Source organism: Rhinopithecus bieti, unplaced genomic scaffold, assembly GCF_001698545.2.
Source record: "Rhinopithecus bieti isolate Rb0 unplaced genomic scaffold, ASM169854v2 scaffold_27006, whole genome shotgun sequence".
Lineage (NCBI taxonomy): Eukaryota > Metazoa > Chordata > Mammalia > Primates > Cercopithecidae > Rhinopithecus > Rhinopithecus bieti.
In genome coordinates, this window is record NW_016813373.1 from 5,001,900 (window position 1) to 5,021,595 (window position 19,696).

Sequence of the window (19,696 nt, forward strand, 5' to 3'; positions counted from 1 at the left end):
GCACAAATGACAAACCACTCAAAGTAACTCCAAAATAATTTTCTTCTTGGATTTTTATAATCTGTTCCTGACTCTAGTCTTCCAGTGGAGTTCTTCTAATGGAAACTGGCTACTGTAGCAAGACTCAAAGAATGCAGTGTGGCCAACATTCACTTTTCTCTTGGGCAATCAAATCACTAATATTTTACAATTATGAATTTGGGTATTTTTAAGCTCATTACTATAATAGACATGGTTTCCATTAACTAGTGCTATTATTTCTTTTTGTTGATTGGTTTCTTATAGAGCCTCCAGTGATTCAGCCCCAACCAAGTGAACTACAAGTCATTCTGAACAATCCTATTCTATTACCATGTGAAGCAACAGGGACACCCAGTCCTTTCATTACTTGGCAAAAAGAAGGTATCAATGTTATCACTTCAGGTACCTACCACTGTTTCTATCAAGAAAATCATAGCTCATCAGTGTTTTATAATTCAAATCAGCGTGATTGTTTTTAATGAAAAGGGTTTTTTTTTGTTTTCTTTTTTCACTCTGCTTTTGTAACTGTGATGTAGGCAAAAACCATGCAGTTCTTCCTAGTGGTAGCTTACAGATCTCCAGAGCTGTCCGAGAGGATGCTGGCACTTACATGTGTGTGGCCCAGAACCCAGCTGGTACAGCCTTGGGCAAAGTCAAGTTAAATGTCCAAGGTACCTAAATAATTCATCTCTGTTTTCAATTCAAAGATGGTTGTAACAATGTCTACCAAATATTTATATATCTAAAATGATTATGCTGCTGTTCCCCCATACTTCTCAACATTCTTAGTTTGTATTATCCTACTGGTTTTTCTATCACTTTTATGAAGAAAGTTTAGTGTATTTTATTTTTTTGGCCATTGTTTGTATAAGAAAACACAGGCATCTAATCCTATTTTGAACTTCTATGAACCTCTATTTGATACTCTATTTCATTATATAGGTAAAACTCTTCCCACTTATTTGGAAACCTATGAAAGGGCTCATAATAAGGATTTTCTTTCCAAGTGTTTACAATAGGCTAATCACCACTTAGCTATTAGCCTGAATATTCTATTGAGTTGTAATGCATCACTATAAAGAAGCATGTGAAATAACTGAATAATCATATTATTTATAGCAACAAAATTATTTGGTTGAATTTGTGCTTGCCATTACATTTGTATTTGCAAGGAGACAGTCTATTCAGAGCAGTTAATTTTTTTCCAAAATATTTTCCAAAACTTGGTGTTCATTTTGGAAGTTTAAATACCTAAAGTGAATCACATAATTTATGTAAGTTAAATACTTTTGTTGATACAGCTTAAATTTTCTAGACATGCAAGCCCTCATGACTATATGTTTATCTCCTCATCTAAAATCGACTATCACTTAACATTTATTTGTTAGCTAGGGACTAGCTTTCTGAAGTGTGCCCAATTACTTTTTTGTTCCCATGAAAAAGTGTAGTGCTCCTTTTCTAATGATATGGTGAAGTCAGGATTTTGTTTCTTATCAATGTTTGCTAGAGCAGTACTGTAGTATGTAATTTGTGCACTCACGCTTCTAAGATGAACTTTGAACTTTATATTTTTTGTATCTTTTAGTTCCTCCAGTCATTAGCCCTCATCTAAAGGAATATGTTATTGCTGTGGACAAGCCCATCACGTTACCGTGTGAAGCAGATGGTGTCCCACCACCTGACATTACATGGCATAAAGATGGGCATGCAATTGTGGAATCTATCCGCCAGCATGTCCTCAGCTCTGGCTCTCTGCAAATAGCATTTGCCCAGTCTGGTGATGCTGGTCATTACACCTGCATGGCAGCCAATGTAGCAGGATCAAGCAGCACAAGCACCAAGCTCACCGTCCATGGTAGGTTGTTTAACATGAATTATTTCTGTCTGCTACACTACCATGGCAAAGATAAAAGGCTACCAAGAGCAAATCTGATAGAAGTCAAAAACCCTTAAACTCAGTAATCCAAAGTGTGTGTTGCGGGGGGGAGGGCGGTGAGGGGTGGTATGTAGGTACACTTCAAATCTGTTTTCTGTGGACTGTGTTTATGTGTGTTTGTGCACATAGGTGTGTGAGAGAGACAGATTTTATTAATATTGCCAGGATTTTTAATGTGTTGCTGGTACCCTCACATATTGTGATTAGTTGACTTATGAGGAGTCCGTTTGTGTTTTGTGACTTTTCTGCTTTACTTTTCAAGCTTCAAGTCATCTTGGTTCAAAACGAATCACCATATGACCTACATTGTATGACTTGACCCTAATGAGAATTAGGAGATCTATTTGATTCATTATATTAAAGTGGCAAAATATTTACCTATACATTTTATAACAGAAAATATCTTTCCTTTGTATTAAGACAACAAAATATTGAAAATCAGCATTGAAATATTTTAGTTTTATTGTATATTTTGACTAAGGATAGAATCCATGTTAATATCAGTGGTAGGAAATAATAGCAGATTAAACTGCTTCCAACCTCTCTTTTCAGAGGTAATTATTATATTGAGGAGTTTCTGCTTTTTCATTTTCAGAAATTTGTGAAAGCTGTTTTATTTTCAAGTGCATTTTAATTTTCTGTAACTTCAGAATAACAGAGACAATTTTGAGTGGAAACATTTTGGTTGAATAATTTAGCCAAAATTAAAATCACCATTTATGAGTTTTCCAAATAAATCCCCTGCTTTCAGTTAACATAATTAATCAATATACACTATCCATTTGCCTTCAAATAAATAATACTCCTTCTTTTCAAGTGTCTGTAGAAAATTTACCAAAATTGACCTAAACAAAGAAATTGTTAATAAGTTTCAAAAAGATAAACCATAATTTCTACCCACCATGCAATAAAGCTAGAAATTTGTAATGAACTTTCAATGCCAAAACCCCAAACCCAGATGACTTTAAAACACTCTTCCAGCCAAAAGTAGGTCAAAGAATAATTTTCTATTTTCAGATTATTTAGAAAATAAAGACATGACATATCAAAATGTACAGTGTGTGCTCAAAGCTAAAATCAACACAAAGTCATAGCCATAATTCTTTCATTTTGAAAAAGAAAGAACTGAAGTAAATCTACTAATGCTGCAACTTTGTATCCCCTAACAAAAGACAAATAGCGACCCAAGGAAATCAGGATAAAGATAATGAAAATAGAGCATGAATTAATTTAAAATGAATATTTATGATGCACCATTGAGCAAAATCAATTTTTGTGTTGTGTTTTCCAAATTATGTCTATATCTATTATGGTTATAATGTTTGGTAATAAAAATTAACTTTTAATTGAAAGCAGTTAATTTAACTGAAAGCAGTTAATTAAAGTTTATATAGCAATTTTATTTTTGCTAAGGTCAACTGTTCTCCTGTCACTCTTTAAAATGTCATTAAGATGGGTCCACTTCTCACTGATTTGTTTGAATAATTCCACATTCATTGTTTTGGGAAGGGAGTGTATTTTTACTTTTGAGCCAAGAATTCTTAATACTTTTTGTCTTTTCTTTAGAAGTAACTATCTTAGTTCTAAGTCCAGTCAAGTATTTTTTATTACACTAAAATATTCAGTTCATCTCTATATTGCCTAAATTCTAGTTAAAAAAAATTTGAGTCACAGGAAGTATTTGGTACTATAATGTACCAAATGTGCAGAGTTATGAAGTCACTATGAAAATTTCCTGACAGCATAAAAACTGAATTAAATGTCTTGATCTGGTTTACTTGTATTCATTGTAACATGTAAAATACTGCAATAAGTATTTTTTTCTACAGCACTTTGTGATATTCAATATTGGGTGTCTTATAGTGTTTTCTGGTGACTATTATTAGTTCATCCTCACAATGTATCTCTGAGACAAATATAGCAGTTATACAACCATAGAAGCATTTTTTGGTTTTGTTGTTGGTTTGTTTTACTTCACTGCAATAAACAGAAGTAAATCAAAGATGGAAACGTCAGGAAGCCAAATAAAATCTAAAGATCTTCTACCCAGTTCTGTCGTTTGCTCAGAAACTGAATGTAAATATATTCAGTAAGTTCAAATACATTAGGATTCTTGCTAGCACCAAAAATACTGATTTCTTTCATAGCAGGAAGCAAATCAATATCGTAATATTTCATTTTTAGTATTTCTAGCAAAGTTACCATGAAGAGAGTTTTTTGTGTGTTAATTTTTATTGTGAATAAAGACATTATTGAACTCAGCTTCCTGGATGACTCTTTTTTAATCTCTTCATAGTACCACCCAGGATCAGACGCACAGAAGGACACTACACGGTCAATGAGAATTCACAAGCCATTCTTCCATGCGTAGCTGACGGAATCCCCACACCAGCAATTAACTGGAAAAAAGACAATGTTCTTTTAGCTAACTTGTTAGGAAAATACACTGCTGAACCATATGGAGAACTCATTTTAGAAAATGTTGTGGTAAGTTTAATGGACATGAACAGATACGTTAAGCCAGATTATAAATTTGCTGTCATACTTTTAATAATTTAGCATGGAAGTATATTCTTTAATAATTAAAAATATATATTCTTATAAAATCTGGTCACAAAATTAATTTCACACATATTTCATTTTCTGTCCCTTGAATAATATTTAACAGATGATAGGAACTCACAAATGCCCTCCTTCTAAAATTATGTTTGTGGAAATATGTGTTTATCAGGAAAAATTTTAAGTACCATTGCTATATTCTCTGCTCTTAATCTTACAGGGCAATGATAAGTATCTAGAGTAAATAACTTTCAATTCTTTAGTACTTCAAGGGGAAAAAATGTTAAACATTTTTTTAAAAAGGAAAAAAGTCTATGTGTCTCAATGCAATCAGAAGCAGTCATTAATATTCAACATAAGTATTTATGTATATTCATATTTGAATATTCCTATTCAAATAGTCAACAAATATTTATCGAACACCTTCTCTGCAACTAGCACTGGTTTAGGCACTGGGAATACATCAGCGAACAAAAGAATCAAAGATCTTTGCCCTCATGCAGTTTATATGTAGAGGAAGGAGACAATAAAAATGAAAAATAATAATGTCAGAAGAAAATAAGTCAGAAGAAAAAATAAATGGCATGAAAAATAAGAAAGGGGTAAAGGGTTTCAGGAGTTGGAGCAGTGAAGATAACAGTTGTAAATAGGGTAGTCAGAGTAAGTTCTCTTTGGGAAGGTGACATTTGAGCCAAACTTGAAGGAAGTGAATTAGCTAAGCAAATATGTGGAGGAGCAGACCAAGGGAAAAAAAAATAGGTGGAGCAAAGCACTTGAGGTGGAAACATGTCCAGTGTATTTGAAAAACAGGAAGCCAGTGAAAGCAAAGCAAAGAAAGAATGAAAGGAGAAAGACGTCAGTGATAAATGGAGGCCAAATCATGTCAGGTCTTACAGGTCATTGTACAATTTTACCTTTTACTCTAAGTCAGAATCCACTGCAGGTTTTGAGCAGGTTTTATATGCCTTACATTTTAAAGGGTTATGTTGGCTGTTGTGGTGAGAATCAGAGGTAGGGAGACAAGGACAGGACCAGTGAGACCTCTTGGGAAGACTGTCTGGAGGCAGATGAGAAATGATAGAACTCAAAGCAGGATGTTAGCAGAGAAGAGGCAAGAAGTAAGATTCTGCATTTACTTTGAAGCTAGCATTTTCTGACAGATTGCAAGTAGGGTGTGAGGAAAAAAAAATAAGAATGACTCAAATGTTTGAGACTGAAGGCATGAACAATTGGAAGGGTGAAATAGCCATCAGCTGTGACGGTGAAGGCTATAGGCAGTACAAGAAGGGGCCGTTGGAAGGAATTGGGAGCTCAGTTTTGGGGCATGAGTGTGAGACGTATCTTAGGCATCAGAGCAAAGAGAATAAGAAGTTCAACAGACTTTGAATTTGTAAGAAAGTATCAGTATTTGGGTTGGAGATGCTGATAGTCATCAGCATAAAGTTTATATTTAAAGCCATAGCACTGTATGAGATCACCAAAAAAATGAATACAGATAGATATAGAAGAAAAGAGGACCAGAGGCTGAGCCTTCTCATGTGCCAACATTAAGATGTTAATGTTGAGGAGAAGCCCCCAAAAAAGTTGGAGAAGCAACCAGTGAGACAGGAGGGAAACTAGGAAAGCATGGTGTCCTGAAAGCCATGTAAAGGTGGTTTCAGATAGAAAGGACTCGTAATTGTGTCAGGTGCTACAAATGCATCAAGAAAGATGAGTCATGAGAGCTGGTCATTGAATTTAGCAAGTGAAACCTCAGAATTGTAGGTAATAGTGCCCTTTCTCTTACCATTTCCTCTGATAGTTTTGGTGGTCTTTGATAGCACCTTACTCAGAGAGCCAACTATGCTGTCAAGATGCTGTCAGCTTTTGGGATTATTTGCTCTTTATTTGTGCAATGCAGAGCAGCTATACACTTGATATCCAGTAAACCACAGAATCTACAGTTTTCTGAAATCTTACCACTGTAGAATGATTATGGGCTTGTATTTAAACTTCCATACATTTTAAATTATGTTATGCAAAAGCTAACCTGATGGTTAAAAGATGGAGATTTAAATCGTCTTTGGATAAGAGAGTTTCTTGAGGGTCTACCTATGCAACTTGATGTATTTTATGTACTATGATGGATGATTATGACATTTTAAATGCTATTTTATTTTAGCTGGAGGATTCTGGCTTCTATACCTGTGTTGCTAACAATGCTGCAGGTGAAGATACACACACTGTCAGCCTGACTGTACATGTTCTCCCCACTTTTACTGAACTTCCTGGAGACGTGTCATTAAATAAAGGAGAACAGCTACGATTAAGCTGTAAGGCTACTGGTATTCCATTGCCCAAATTAACATGGACCTTCAATAACAATATTATCCCAGGTTGGTCATTTAATTCTCAAGAAGTGAATAAATACACCTATGTAGAACTCTAGACCAAACTCTATTTCCTCCAGCTGTGAAAATTAATTGAAAAGTAACAAGAATTGATTGCTTTAAATTCTGTAAAATGCGTGCCTCTGCTTGGATTTTACCCTCTACCCAATATATATGTTTTGTTCCTTCTTTTGGAAGTGTAAGTTGATCATAGGGACATATATTGCAGGTTATAAGTAGATTTTTTAACCTAAATATAATTCCCCCTACCCCATGAGAAGGCAGTATGTTTATATAGGTGTCTAAACTTATCACAGCTGGACCCCCTGCATCACTGATCAATGGATTAAGATGGCCACTGTTGGAGTCCTGAAGATTCACTTAAGGTTACAGAGAAGAATTCTACTTCTCACTGTTTGCCTCAACCTCTATTATAGTGTAGATTCATTTGTGTGGAAAATTTCTAGTCACTGTGTATACTACAAGTTAAGGTCATGTCTGGAACCCAGGAGTACCCTTCCCTGGGTGAACAAATATCTATTTATTTGTTAGACTTTGTCATCAGTATAAAGACTTTGTCAGTACTGAGAAATTGTCCTATCCCAAAATTGAGTTCTGAAGTATTACACTATTAGCATTTACTAGGTGTCTTGCTAGAAAAGTAGTAATAAGCTTGAGGGTTTTTTTTCTATTATAAAGAGTTATGTTAATGACTGGAATTTATCAGCTGCATTACCTTAATAACAACAATACATCTAAGAAAAAACAAACACTAAAAAATCTAATCAATATTGTTTTCTGAAAGTACAGTAATGTAAATGTAGTTTTAAAGCTTAAATTTCCACTTAATATTCACCAGTAAAAGATTTTTTTAAAAAAACTTGAATGGGGAGAGCATGCAAGGTAAACATGCGTATTTAGATATGGACTGGTTTAGTCAGAATTTTATTTAGTCTTGTTTTAGGATTAGCATATTTACCTTATATTTTCTTCTAAATGTTACACATTATGTTATAAATATTACTATCATAAATTTTTAATATCTGCCTTTGTAAATATTTATATAATCACCATTTATGATTTACAGAGAAGTTTAAATTATTACAAATTTGACTATGTTATTACCTAACTAGCATATGTTTTCATAATTTTCCCCTTTGACCTGCCAAGTCAGTTGAATTATAAGGTGAAAAGGTTTTCATGTGTTTGATGTAAATTGTTTGGGAGGGAAAGTGGTAGTGAGATAAATGAAATGGAAAATGTATATTTCTGAATGAAATATTTTTGAAACTCAGACTGATGAGCCAGCTTTAAGCAATACATTTAGATGAAAGGTTTACTTAAGCCCTAAAATTTTAAAAGATGTTTGTTTTCATTCTCTTTTCCCTGTTCCTTCTGTTGTTTTTTGTTCTTCAAAACAAGGTGTCTATAAACCATAGTAAATAACTCAGATAGAAGAAATCTGTGGAAAAGGCTCTCTTCTCCAATGTCATCTCTTTGGTTCAATTGTTGACCAACTCATAAATCTAATGTGCAAAATATGGAGCTGTCGTGAAATTTTTCCTAGGTTCCTGAGAGGCATTTGTGTTGTTTCTTGTTTCCCTCAGCCCACTTTGACAGTGTAAATGGACACAGTGAACTTGTTATTGAAAGAGTGTCAAAAGAGGATTCAGGTACTTACGTGTGCACCGCAGAGAACAGCGTTGGCTTTGTGAAGGCAATTGGGTTTGTTTATGTGAAAGGTAGGTAAAAGCACTGCATTTTTAATTTATAATGCATTCATAATGAATGGCTCAGGTTTTGCTTCTTAGTTTTTAATCCACTCAGTCCTATTTCACAGATATACAAATTCATGAGGAAAAAATTATGAGCATTCAACTCAAAAGTAGATAAGAAGTGAAGAGCTCATTTCACACAAAGTGGAATCATTCCCTTAGAATATTGAAATTGACAAAATTATCTGGTGATTTAGCAAGATTTGATTCTGGAAAATTCATGAGGTTTTAAGGTGGCTTTACTCCCCTCTTTACTAAATTATTTTTCCAAATAGATCAAAAATCACAAATTATCAGCACTTACTTTTATGTTGTACCTGTCTTATGTTATTTTCCAGAACCTCCAGTCTTCAAAGGTGATTATCCTTCTAACTGGATTGAACCACTTGGTGGGAATGCAATCCTGAATTGTGAGGTGAATGGAGACCCCACCCCAACCATCCAGTGGAATAGAAAGGGAGTGGATATTGAAATTAGCCACAGAATCCGGAAACTGGGCAATGGTTCCCTGGCCATCTATGGCACTGTTGTAAGTCACACTGGAATGATTGATGCACCTTTAAACCCCCACAGCCAATACCCCTCTGTAAGTGCCACAGATAGGAAAAATTTCTCTTACATTCCTGTTTAAATCATAAAATCTGAATCAAATAACTTCTTTTAAAAAACTGAAACAAGGATTGAAATAGATATTTTAGCCCTTTCAAATAAGTGCAGTGGGATAATTTGGCTGCCTTGTTCCTTATCATTGACGTACTAATTAACATTTGGAGATAACTTCCTCAGATCTGTTTTAGGACAAGGAAATTGAAGAATTACAAACACAGTTACATATAGAGTAGATTTCATAGTAAGCTGATAACTATGTTAGGCTTTTCCAAAGTTCAGTAATTCAGAAAATGAGTGGTGCTTTTGGTTATTATTCTAATTTGGGGGTCAAGTTACCCCAAAGTGAAATATTTTATCCCAAAATGTTTAAACTAGAATACACATGAATTTGTTAAATCACATTTGGTGAGACCACTTATGTGCTATCATTGTTTAAGTAATTGAAATAATTAAAACATACTATCTAATTACCCAATCCAGTGGACCAGTCTCAGTCTTTTAGTCTCATTGATTTTACTTCAACATTAGATGTCATTTGTTGATTGTTCCTTCTATTATGAATTTCTACCTTATGTGTCATAATACTAATACAGCTCAGCCTTCTTCATTACCACTTTTCCCTTTTTCCTCTATTACTATTTCTGAAGTCCTTGGTACTTCTAATACCAATGTTAATACTAACTTTGTTTCATCATGCAATCTAAGATTCCTAAAACTGTAGTATCACCAATGCTGAAACTCTTCCAAGTTCCATTTCCAGCTGTTGACTAGGAACTTCTGTTTGGATAATACACTGAAACCTCAAATTAAACATCTAAACCAACATTTATTTTTCCTTCTCCCAATCTACTACCTGCAAATCAGCTCCCCTTTATTGACTTACTGTTAAGGAGACCTGAATTCTTCCATTCACAAGACCTTCAGCGAAATCTGTGCCTCTAGTCACCAAACTGAAATTTATTTAGTGCAGTCCTACATAAATTTACACACAGACACATACATATGTGTATATAATGTGACCTACAGTCTGTGATTTATTATTATAAGTAAATTAGTTTTTCACTTTCTCTCCTAAACTTCAAACTCCCTAGACAGAGGTCCAGCTGAATGTAGTTTTAATAATCCCCATTTGAAAGGACTCAATATTTGTCCTGATTATTTTAATGCTTTTTAAGATATCTGTAAGTATAGTATTTTTCTTTAATAAAATAACTCCAGATAGATGATCAGAAAATAATGTAATTTTTGCTTTGGTTTCTTACCAGTTAGTATTCCTGGAGATCAATGATAGGCTATTTTGAGAAAGTTTAGGCTTGGAATTTGTTTCCTCCCCTCTTCCTCTTCCTTCCTCCTTTAAATCTATTTAAGAGGTTAGACATCTGTCGGTTTTCTTATTTCCATTAAAATTCCTTCTCAAAAATGAAATTTCAAATAAACTAGCATGTGGTGAAAAAAGTGATTGCCCTGCTCTGGAGGCTCATATTTTTGTAAAAATGCTGCTTGTTTCCATAGAATGAAGATGCCGGTGACTATACATGTGTAGCTACCAATGAAGCTGGGGTGGTGGAGCGCAGTATGAGTCTGACTCTGCAAAGTAAGTTGCTTAATGAAACTAATTAATGATTTAGAAAATATTACCTAATAAAGTGTTTATTTTCTTTAACTCTATAGCAAGTTCATTAGTGGTAGCTCTCAGAGTGTGTCTAATTTAGTTTGCTGCTGCTGATGGAGCAGTTGTCATCAAATATAGAACTGGTAACACAGAGATATTTTTCTGTATTTTATCTAACATATGTAGTATAAGATTGCAATTGATTGGTGGCAGAGCTTTTTTATTACAACACATTCAGTGGGGTGCCCCTTCTTACAATTCACCACAGTTATTCCAACATGCTTAAAAAGATTGCCATTTATGGCATTTTAAGATATTTATTAAAAATAAAGACTACTGTAAAGGAGCTCAAAAGTGCTCCAGTTTGATGGCTGTACTCTTTTATGAAATAACTAAACGTTCTGGGTGAGATCCTCATGCTCATCAGGAAGCCCTTTAGTAAGAGTCATTGGAAAACAGAGTATCCATAATTGGATAAACATAGAATACTCCAATGGCCCACTGGAGAGTTTACAGAACCACTTAAGGGGCTGACCCTAAGACAATGTCATTGGGTTGAGAATTAAAGCAAGACCTTCAAGTCATTTTGTGACTAGGCTCAGTATTTAACAGGATGAGTTTACATTTTCTTCATCACTATTGAGAGATGCTCTAGATTAGTTAGCTGTTTGCCAAACTAAATAATTCTGTAAGACATCAAATAGATGATAATATCTAATACAATGTTTCACTAAAGAACATGTCTATCAAATGATAACATGGGATGTCATTAGGAAAAAATAGCGTTCTATGTTCAAACAATTCTGAGAAAAAATGAATTAAACAGAGTTCTTTTATTTATTAAATATATAAAGAACAGTTACTATGTGCTCAGCCCTCCTTAGGCATACCAAATTTCTTTACTACAAATTTTTCTAGAAATGTTAATATGTTGATGTGAATTATGGCCCAACAAAGGGAGAATATAATATGCCACATTTTCCAAATAAATGTTGAGTGAATGTAGGTAGGACACTACACAATAGCACTGACCCAGTTTAAGAAAAGCTACATGAGAGCAGCTCATCTGCACATACTGACAATAAATTCATTTTAGTAAGTGAGGCATATTAAGTAGTCAAAAATATAATTTGGTTCAAATTAGGATTAAAGTACCAGAAGCTATATTATTATTTAAAGTGTTCATAATTATTATGTGAATGATGGAATTAATTCAATCGAAGTATGTACATGTGGAATTTTATTGTATTAATTTATAGCTTTATATGCAATTGGGAATGTTCAAATACGGTATCTAAATTAAAGTTCTGAGTTTATTTGATACTTTGGCCATTTTGATATGAGCAGACAAGCTTATTTAGTCACGTTGTCACTTAGTGTGGAGGGATAAACCTGAAGTATTTACTTTATGCAGCAACAGTTTATTGAATACATAATGTAATCCAGAAACTAGGAGAGAAATAAAGGCACTGGCCCTGAAAGTTTCTGGAGTGAGGTTAATAAAAACATCAGTTAGAAGGCATTGTGTAGGGTGATGAGCATAAGTCAGAATAATGCTTTACATGACACTTGCTAAAGAGAGTCAAACCTCAGGTGAAGTAATTACTTTTTTAAAAGACAACATGTCACTGATACCTTTGCAGAAAAAACTAACGTGTTAATATCACAACAAAACACATTTTTATTCTATTTTTGTCTTATTTGTATACTATTTATTCTAGATACACTTCTCAGTCTAAAGTATGCAGCCACCACCTTGAATTATCAGATATTATCAATCACTGAACAAATCATTCCACCTTTCAGTTCAATGTCACTAAAACACCGCTCTCATCCCACCATGATCCTTCTCAGGAATATATATGCTGCCCCCTTTGCTTTCTTATTTAAATGAAAACCTTTCTTATTTTAAGATTTGAACCAATGTTTAAAACCTGTGTGCTGTTACTCTTCAGGGTGGACCATCCTTTCTATTCGTTCATTGTCTTGAAAAAGTAAAAGAGCTAAATCCATCTCCATGTTGTGTCTTTCTCTCCAAGTGTTCTCCCCTCTCCTCTCTGTTCAAATAACCTTACTTATTTTTGAAAATCCAGTTCAAGCGTCTTCTTCCCAATGAAGTCTGTCATATTCTATCTTTCTTGGGACTGTAGACCAATATAGACAAACATTCTGCCAGCAGTTGCATGCAGTTCCTTTTACAATCTTTCCAAGGGCTTTACTGGAACCACTGTCATTCACTGTAGACACTGTTAACATCTCCCTCCTTCCTTTTTGGTTACCAGAATATCCTTTTTCTCCTGATTTTCTTCCTACCTCAGTGATTGGTTCTGAGTATCATTTATAAGCTTGTCTTCTGTCCATCTCTTAAATAATGCTGTTGCAATTGTTTCTGTCTTTGGCCCTCTTCTCATTTTAGACACTCTTCTGAAGCAATCTTATTCACTATTCACTATTACCAGAATACCATTTTTTTCCTGATTTTCTTCCTACCTCAGTGATTGGTTCTGAGTATCATTTATAAGCTTGCTTCTGTCCATCTCTTAAATAATGCTGTTGCAATTGTTTCTGTCTTTGGCCTTCTTCTCATTTTAGACTCTCTTCTGAAACAATCTTATTCACTGTGAAAGACTCACACATATATATTTCTTGCTCATCTTTATTCTGAGCTCTAGATACGAATATCCCTGTTACATAGATATCTCTATATGAATGTCTTACAGATACCTCAAGCTCAATAGTCATAAATGGATGCAAATTATCATTCCTTACTCCCTATCCACAAATCTGTTCTTCTGGTGTACGCTATTGCATTGCCCAAATATACCATATTCTCCAAATCAAAACCCTGTAGTCATCAGTTCTTCCCTTTAACCCATACCAGTCCGTAACAAAGTTCTATCATTTCTGCTTTCTTAATAATTCTTGGATATGTCTTCCTTTTCCTCTCCATTTCCAGTGGCATGCTTTTGTTTGATATATTGTTACTGTTTTTTATGCTCCCATGTTAGTACACATTAATTCTATAGGTATGCTATAGCACAAGTCTGTCTTATCAGTGGTCCTATGAGCTCCTTGAGACTAGAAAGAATATCTTTTCTCTATATACTCTTAGCACCCAGCACAATGCTGGCAAATAGCAGGCTTTCAGTACATGTTTACTGAATAAATGAATGATGGCCAGTGATAAAAGAATGAGTTAATTAGCCAGGCGTGGTGGCGGGTGCCTGTAGTCCCAGCTACTCCGGAGGCTGAGGCAAGAGAATTGCTTGAACCCCGGAGGTAGAGGTTGCAGGGAGTCAAGATCATGCCACTGCACTCCAGCCTAGGTGACAAAGGGAGACTCTGGCAAAAAAAAAAAAAAAAAAAAAGAGTTAATGACTCTTTACCTCAAAAATGATCAAAAGAAAAAAGTGAATATTCACCATATAAAACACAGACAAAAGTAACAATAGTAACTAAGAGTACTGTATGCAAAAGTTGTAGTCACATCCTCTTGTTGAGTCTAACAGGAATCCTCTGAAGTAGGCACCATTTTTAAGGACACGGGGCTTAGAGAGGCAGTAAGTAGCAGACACAGAATTTGAATCCGGGAAACATAACTCTAGAGCCCATGCTCTAGGCTAATCTGCTCAGGAATTTTAAATTTTTGACATTTACTAAATAAAAAAGAATTATGAAAATTGTATCAACGGCAATTATAATCTACAATCTTAGTTGAGAAGCAACAGTGTTTTATAAACAAATCAACCACTCTTTTCAAAATAATGTTACTGTATAATACATGATAAAAAATGTTATAACTCCACAAAAACTGAGACACTATGTGCTTTTTTTCCATAGGTCCTCCTATTATCACTCTTGAGCCAGTGGAAACTGTTATTAATGCTGGTGGCAAAGTCATATTGAATTGTCAGGCAACTGGAGAGCCTCAACCAACCATTACATGGTCCCGTCAAGGGCACTCTATTTCCTGGGATGACCGGGTTAACGTGTTGTCCAACAACTCATTATATATTGCTGATGCTCAGAAAGACGATACCTCTGAATTTGAATGTGTTGCTCGAAACTTAATGGGTTCTGTCCTTGTCAGAGTGCCAGTCATAGTTCAGGGTGAGTGTGATCAGAGGAATATTCATAGTAAACAGTACCTGGGGTGACTCAAATCATGGAAATTATTAAGCACTTTAGTCCAAGTCGCCTGTCACCTTAAGATACTTTTAGGTGATGGGGAGAGGACAAAATCATCAAAATTTACAGATTGAAGGGCCTAAACCAATACATATTTTAGAGCTTTAAAATGTCAAAGTTTTAATTTAAAATCCCCAACTAAATTTCTGATTCACAACTAAATCTAATCTATTCTCAGAAATCAATGTACATGTTTTTGCTTTAAAGAATGACTTATGTCCAAAAGGTAAGCAGTTTGTAAACTCGTTGGTCTCCAACTCTTCCAGCAGCCATATGCAAGTGAGTGAGGATGAGATCTGAGAAGAAACTCTAGCTAACAGAAGTTCTTCTCTGTTGGATTTTAATTTTACCTTAAAGGAGAGATTTCATAAGCTGTTTCTCAACAACTATATATTTAGCTCTGTAACCAGCACATATCTTAAATGAAATCTCCTTTACAATATTTTATTTGCAAAGCTAAGACAAAGGACAATGTTTTACTTGCAGTTCATGGTGGATTTTCCCAGTGGTCTGCATGGAGAGCCTGCAGTGTCACCTGTGGAAAAGGCATCCAAAAGAGGAGTCGTCTGTGCAACCAGCCCCTTCCAGCCAATGGTGGGAAGCCCTGCCAAGGTTCAGATTTGGAAATGCGAAACTGTCAAAATAAGCCATGTCCAGGTACATCTCCTTATTTAACTGATAGGCATGTGTTTAATAGACCTTCATTTCTGTTTTTTACCTATGGATTGCCCCAGTGTGAGTACTCCCGATTGAAATATACCTGATGGTGTAATGGTTCACCTTTGTATAGTGGATGGTAGCTGGTCGGAATGGAGTCCTTGGGAAGAATGCACAAGGAGCTGTGGACGTGGCAACCGAACCAGGACCAGGACTTGCAATAATCCATCAGCTCAGCATGGTGGGTGGCCATGTGAAGGGAATGCTGTGGAAATAATTATGTGCAACATTAGGCCTTGCCCAGGTGAGAACCCACCAATAATACTAGGATAAACAAAACTTTTCTATCTTAACTCCTAGGAAAAAATTACATTTGCCTTTTCTTCTTCATTGTAAAAAGATGTTATGGCCTCTACCCTTGAGAATATGTTCATTCACTATATTCTTAGTTCTCTTTCATGGAGAAACTTGTAAAAGTATGGCATTCATTGATGTTAAGCAAAATACCTGCTTTAATTGAACATGAAGAAAAGGTCCAAACTGGAGTGTATTTCTCACTCATGTAAAGAAAACGTAAGTATTTACAAGGTCATAAAGTAACATCTAATCCAGCCATCCATTTTGAGGTGAGGAAAATGAACCCTAGAGAGGTAAAAGACTTGCCCAGAAACACACAACTGGTGAGGGGTAAATGCTAATCACTGTCATTCACTAAATACTTACCATACAATAGGAACCATACTAAGTGCTTTATATTGTTAATATTGCATATTGTTATTGATTTTGTGTTTTAGCACTCTTTCCGAGTAAATTAACAAATCAAACTTAAGTCTAAGTAGAAAACTTTTCAGGTGTAATTGAATCCAAGGATTTGGAGAGTGCTTTTACTAGCATGTTTTCCATCTCTCATCTCTGCTTTCCTCTCTTTGGCTTTATTCTCTATTAAACTCTTTTCATGCAGTGGAAGCAATGACTGCTGACAGCTACTGGCTCACAGGGGCCATATAATCTAAGTGAGGCCTCAGAGAAAAAGAGCTCCCTTGTCTCTCAGAATTCCTATCAGTCTCTGGGAAGGAACCCTGTTTGCTTTTGTTTGGGTCACATGCTTACCCCTGAACTCAAGTGAGTCCAGGGTATTCTAATAGCCAGCTTGGGTGAACTGTCTACCTAGTGTAAAGAGGGGCAGAGAAAGAAATCATGCAAAGTAGAGGAGCTGTTCATTTATTTATTCATTCATCCAACAAATATTTATTGAGCTCTTACTTTGTCATCAAGACACTGTTCTAGTTGCTAGAGTTAAAATAATAAACAGTATCTTTCCAGTTTTGATCAGCATACCCAAAAAACTCAGAGACTTGAAATGATGGAGTACAACTTGGAGAGAGAATCTTAGCTGGAATGTCAGAAAAATAAATAGTGACAAACCAAAGCAGGACAGGTATTCACTACATTGGGTATTGCATCCTATTGTGCAGATGAGGAAAGATTTAGAAAATAATGTTCAGTGATTCATTAAGGATAGATAGCTAATAAAAAGTGAATCAAAGTTTTGAACTCAGGTTGATCTAATTACCAAGCTTATCTAAATTGTAGGTATCTGGATTTGCAATTCGGAACTTTGATTACATTACAAAAACGAAGTACTGTCCTGAAATCTTAAAACAAATGAGAAGCCATTTATTTTAGTCTTAAAGATTTTAAAAGCTGGTTGTAATAACATTATGTTCTAAACTTAAAAGAGCAGGAAATACTTGATTCAGCAATTTTGTGTAATTTGTCATCTATAATAACTATAGAATAACTAAATGATATTTGTAAATATCCTAAAATAAAAACCAGTCTTTTCTCTTCATGTTGAGTAACTCTTTGCTTACTACTGTCTGTTTGCTTACTTGCTGTTGTTTTGTTCACTATTTTATTGGCTTGTATATTTTTAAAAGGCGTTCTCTAGTTATTTCCCCTAGCCCCTAAACCAATTGAATTTAGCTATTTTTTGAGCACAGTGTCGGTGGTGTCCTAGAGCCATTCAATGAAAGCATGTATTTCTTCCCGATAAGAGCATGTATGAAAATTTAGTGATGCCATATTGGTAGGTAAGTATCAGCTATAGTAGGAGTATCTATACCACAAAAATTAGCGATGCTACAAGTTTTCCTTCTCACCCCGAGCTGGTTGTTAAACATTTCTCAGCTCACCACTGCAAAATGGGCACCAGCCTAAGATAGCCTTTCTCATCCAGGAGGTACGTGAAAATCTCAGGGGCAGAAGATACTTGCTTTTGGTACAATTCATTTCTAACAATGTTGAATTTACAAAAGAGTTGCAAGAAGAGTACAAATAATTTCTATATAACACTATCTAGGTGAAATTTTGTGTATTTCCTGAAACAAGGACCTTCTCTTTCATGAACATAGTACGATGATAAAATTGGGAAATTTAACATTGATACTACTGTTATCTCATTTCATTATCTAATCCACAGGCCATATTCGGATTTTGCCAGTTGTCCCAGTAATATCATTTATAACGCTTTTATCCCGCATTCCAAGATCCGATCCAGGATCACACTTGTACTTATTTGTTGTGTCCCGTTAGTCTCTTTTAATTGGAAAATTTTCTCAGTCTTTTTCTTTCATGAACTTGATATATTTTTTTAAATTTAAGTTCTAGGGTACATGTGCACAACGTGCAGCTTTGTTACATATGTATACATGAGCCATGTTGTTGTGCTGCCCCCATTAACTCGTCATTTACATTAGGTATATCTCCTAATGCTATCTCTCCCCCTTCCCCACAATAGGACCCGGTGTGTGATGTTCCCCTTCCTGTGTCCAAGTGATCTCATTGTTTAATACCCACCTATGAGTGAGAACATGCGGTATTTGGTTTTCTTTTTTTGAGACGGAGTCTCGCTCTATCGTCCAGGCTGGAGTGCAGTGGCCGGATCTCAGCTCACTGCAAGCTCCGCCTCCCGGGTTTACGCCATTCTCCTGCCTCAGCCTCTGGAGTAGCTGGGACTACAGGCGCCTGCCACCTCGCCCGGCTAGTTTTTTGTATTTTTTAGTAGAGACGGGGTTTCACGGTGTTAGCCAGGATGGTCTCGATCTCCTGACCTCGTGATCCACCCATCTCGGCCTCCCAAAGTGCTGGGATTACAGGCTTGAGCCACCGCGCCCGGCCGGTATTTGGTTTTCTATTCTTGAGATAGTTTGCTGAGAATAATGGTTTCCAGCTGCATCCATGTACCTACAAAGGACACAAACTCATCCTTTTTTATGGCTGCATAGTATTCCATGGTGTGCATGTGCCACATTTCTTAATCCAGTCTGTCACTGATGGACATTTGGGTTGATTCCAAGTCTGTGCTATTGTGAATAGTGCCGCAACAAACATACGTGTGCATATGTCTTTATAGCAGCAGCATGACTTATAATCCTTTGGGTATATCCCCAGTAATGGGATGGCTGGGTCAAATGGTATTTCTAGTTCTAGATCTTTGAGGATTTGTCACACTGTTTTCCACAATGGTTGAACTAGTTTACAGTCCCACCAACAGTGTAAAAGTGTTCCTATTTCTCCACATCCTCTCCAGCACCTGTTGTTTCCTGATTTTTTTAATGACTGCCATTCTAACTGATATGAGATGGTATCTCAATGTGGTTTTGATTTGCATTTCTCTGATGGCGAGTGATGATGAACATTTTTTCATGTGTCTGTTGACTGTATGAATGTCTTCTTTTGAGAAATATCTGTTCATATCCTTTGCCCACTTTTTGATGGGGTTGTTTTTTTCTTGTAAATTTGTTTGAGTTCTTTGTAGGTTCTAGATATTAGCCCTTTGTCAGATGAGTAGATTGCAAAAATTTTCTCCCATTCTGTAGGTTGCCTGTTCACTCTGATGGTAGTTTCTTTTGCTGTGCAGAAGCTCTTTAGTTTAATTAGATCCCATTTGTCAATTTTGGCTTTTCTG

General features: G+C 35.5%; 1 protein-coding gene across 1 annotated transcript in view; it reads left to right on the plus strand.

Moving 5' to 3' along the window:
* HMCN1 (hemicentin 1) overlaps positions 1-19,696 on the plus strand; it is a 460,634-nt gene that overhangs the window by 391,450 nt on the left and 49,488 nt on the right. The window contains 11 exon segments of the mRNA XM_017848051.1: positions 286-423; positions 558-692; positions 1,607-1,876; positions 4,254-4,444; positions 6,678-6,891; positions 8,493-8,627; positions 8,999-9,189; positions 10,782-10,863; positions 14,722-14,991; positions 15,556-15,726; positions 15,860-16,030. Of these exon segments, the coding sequence (XP_017703540.1) occupies positions 286-423; positions 558-692; positions 1,607-1,876; positions 4,254-4,444; positions 6,678-6,891; positions 8,493-8,627; positions 8,999-9,189; positions 10,782-10,863; positions 14,722-14,991; positions 15,556-15,726; positions 15,860-16,030 (1,968 nt within the window).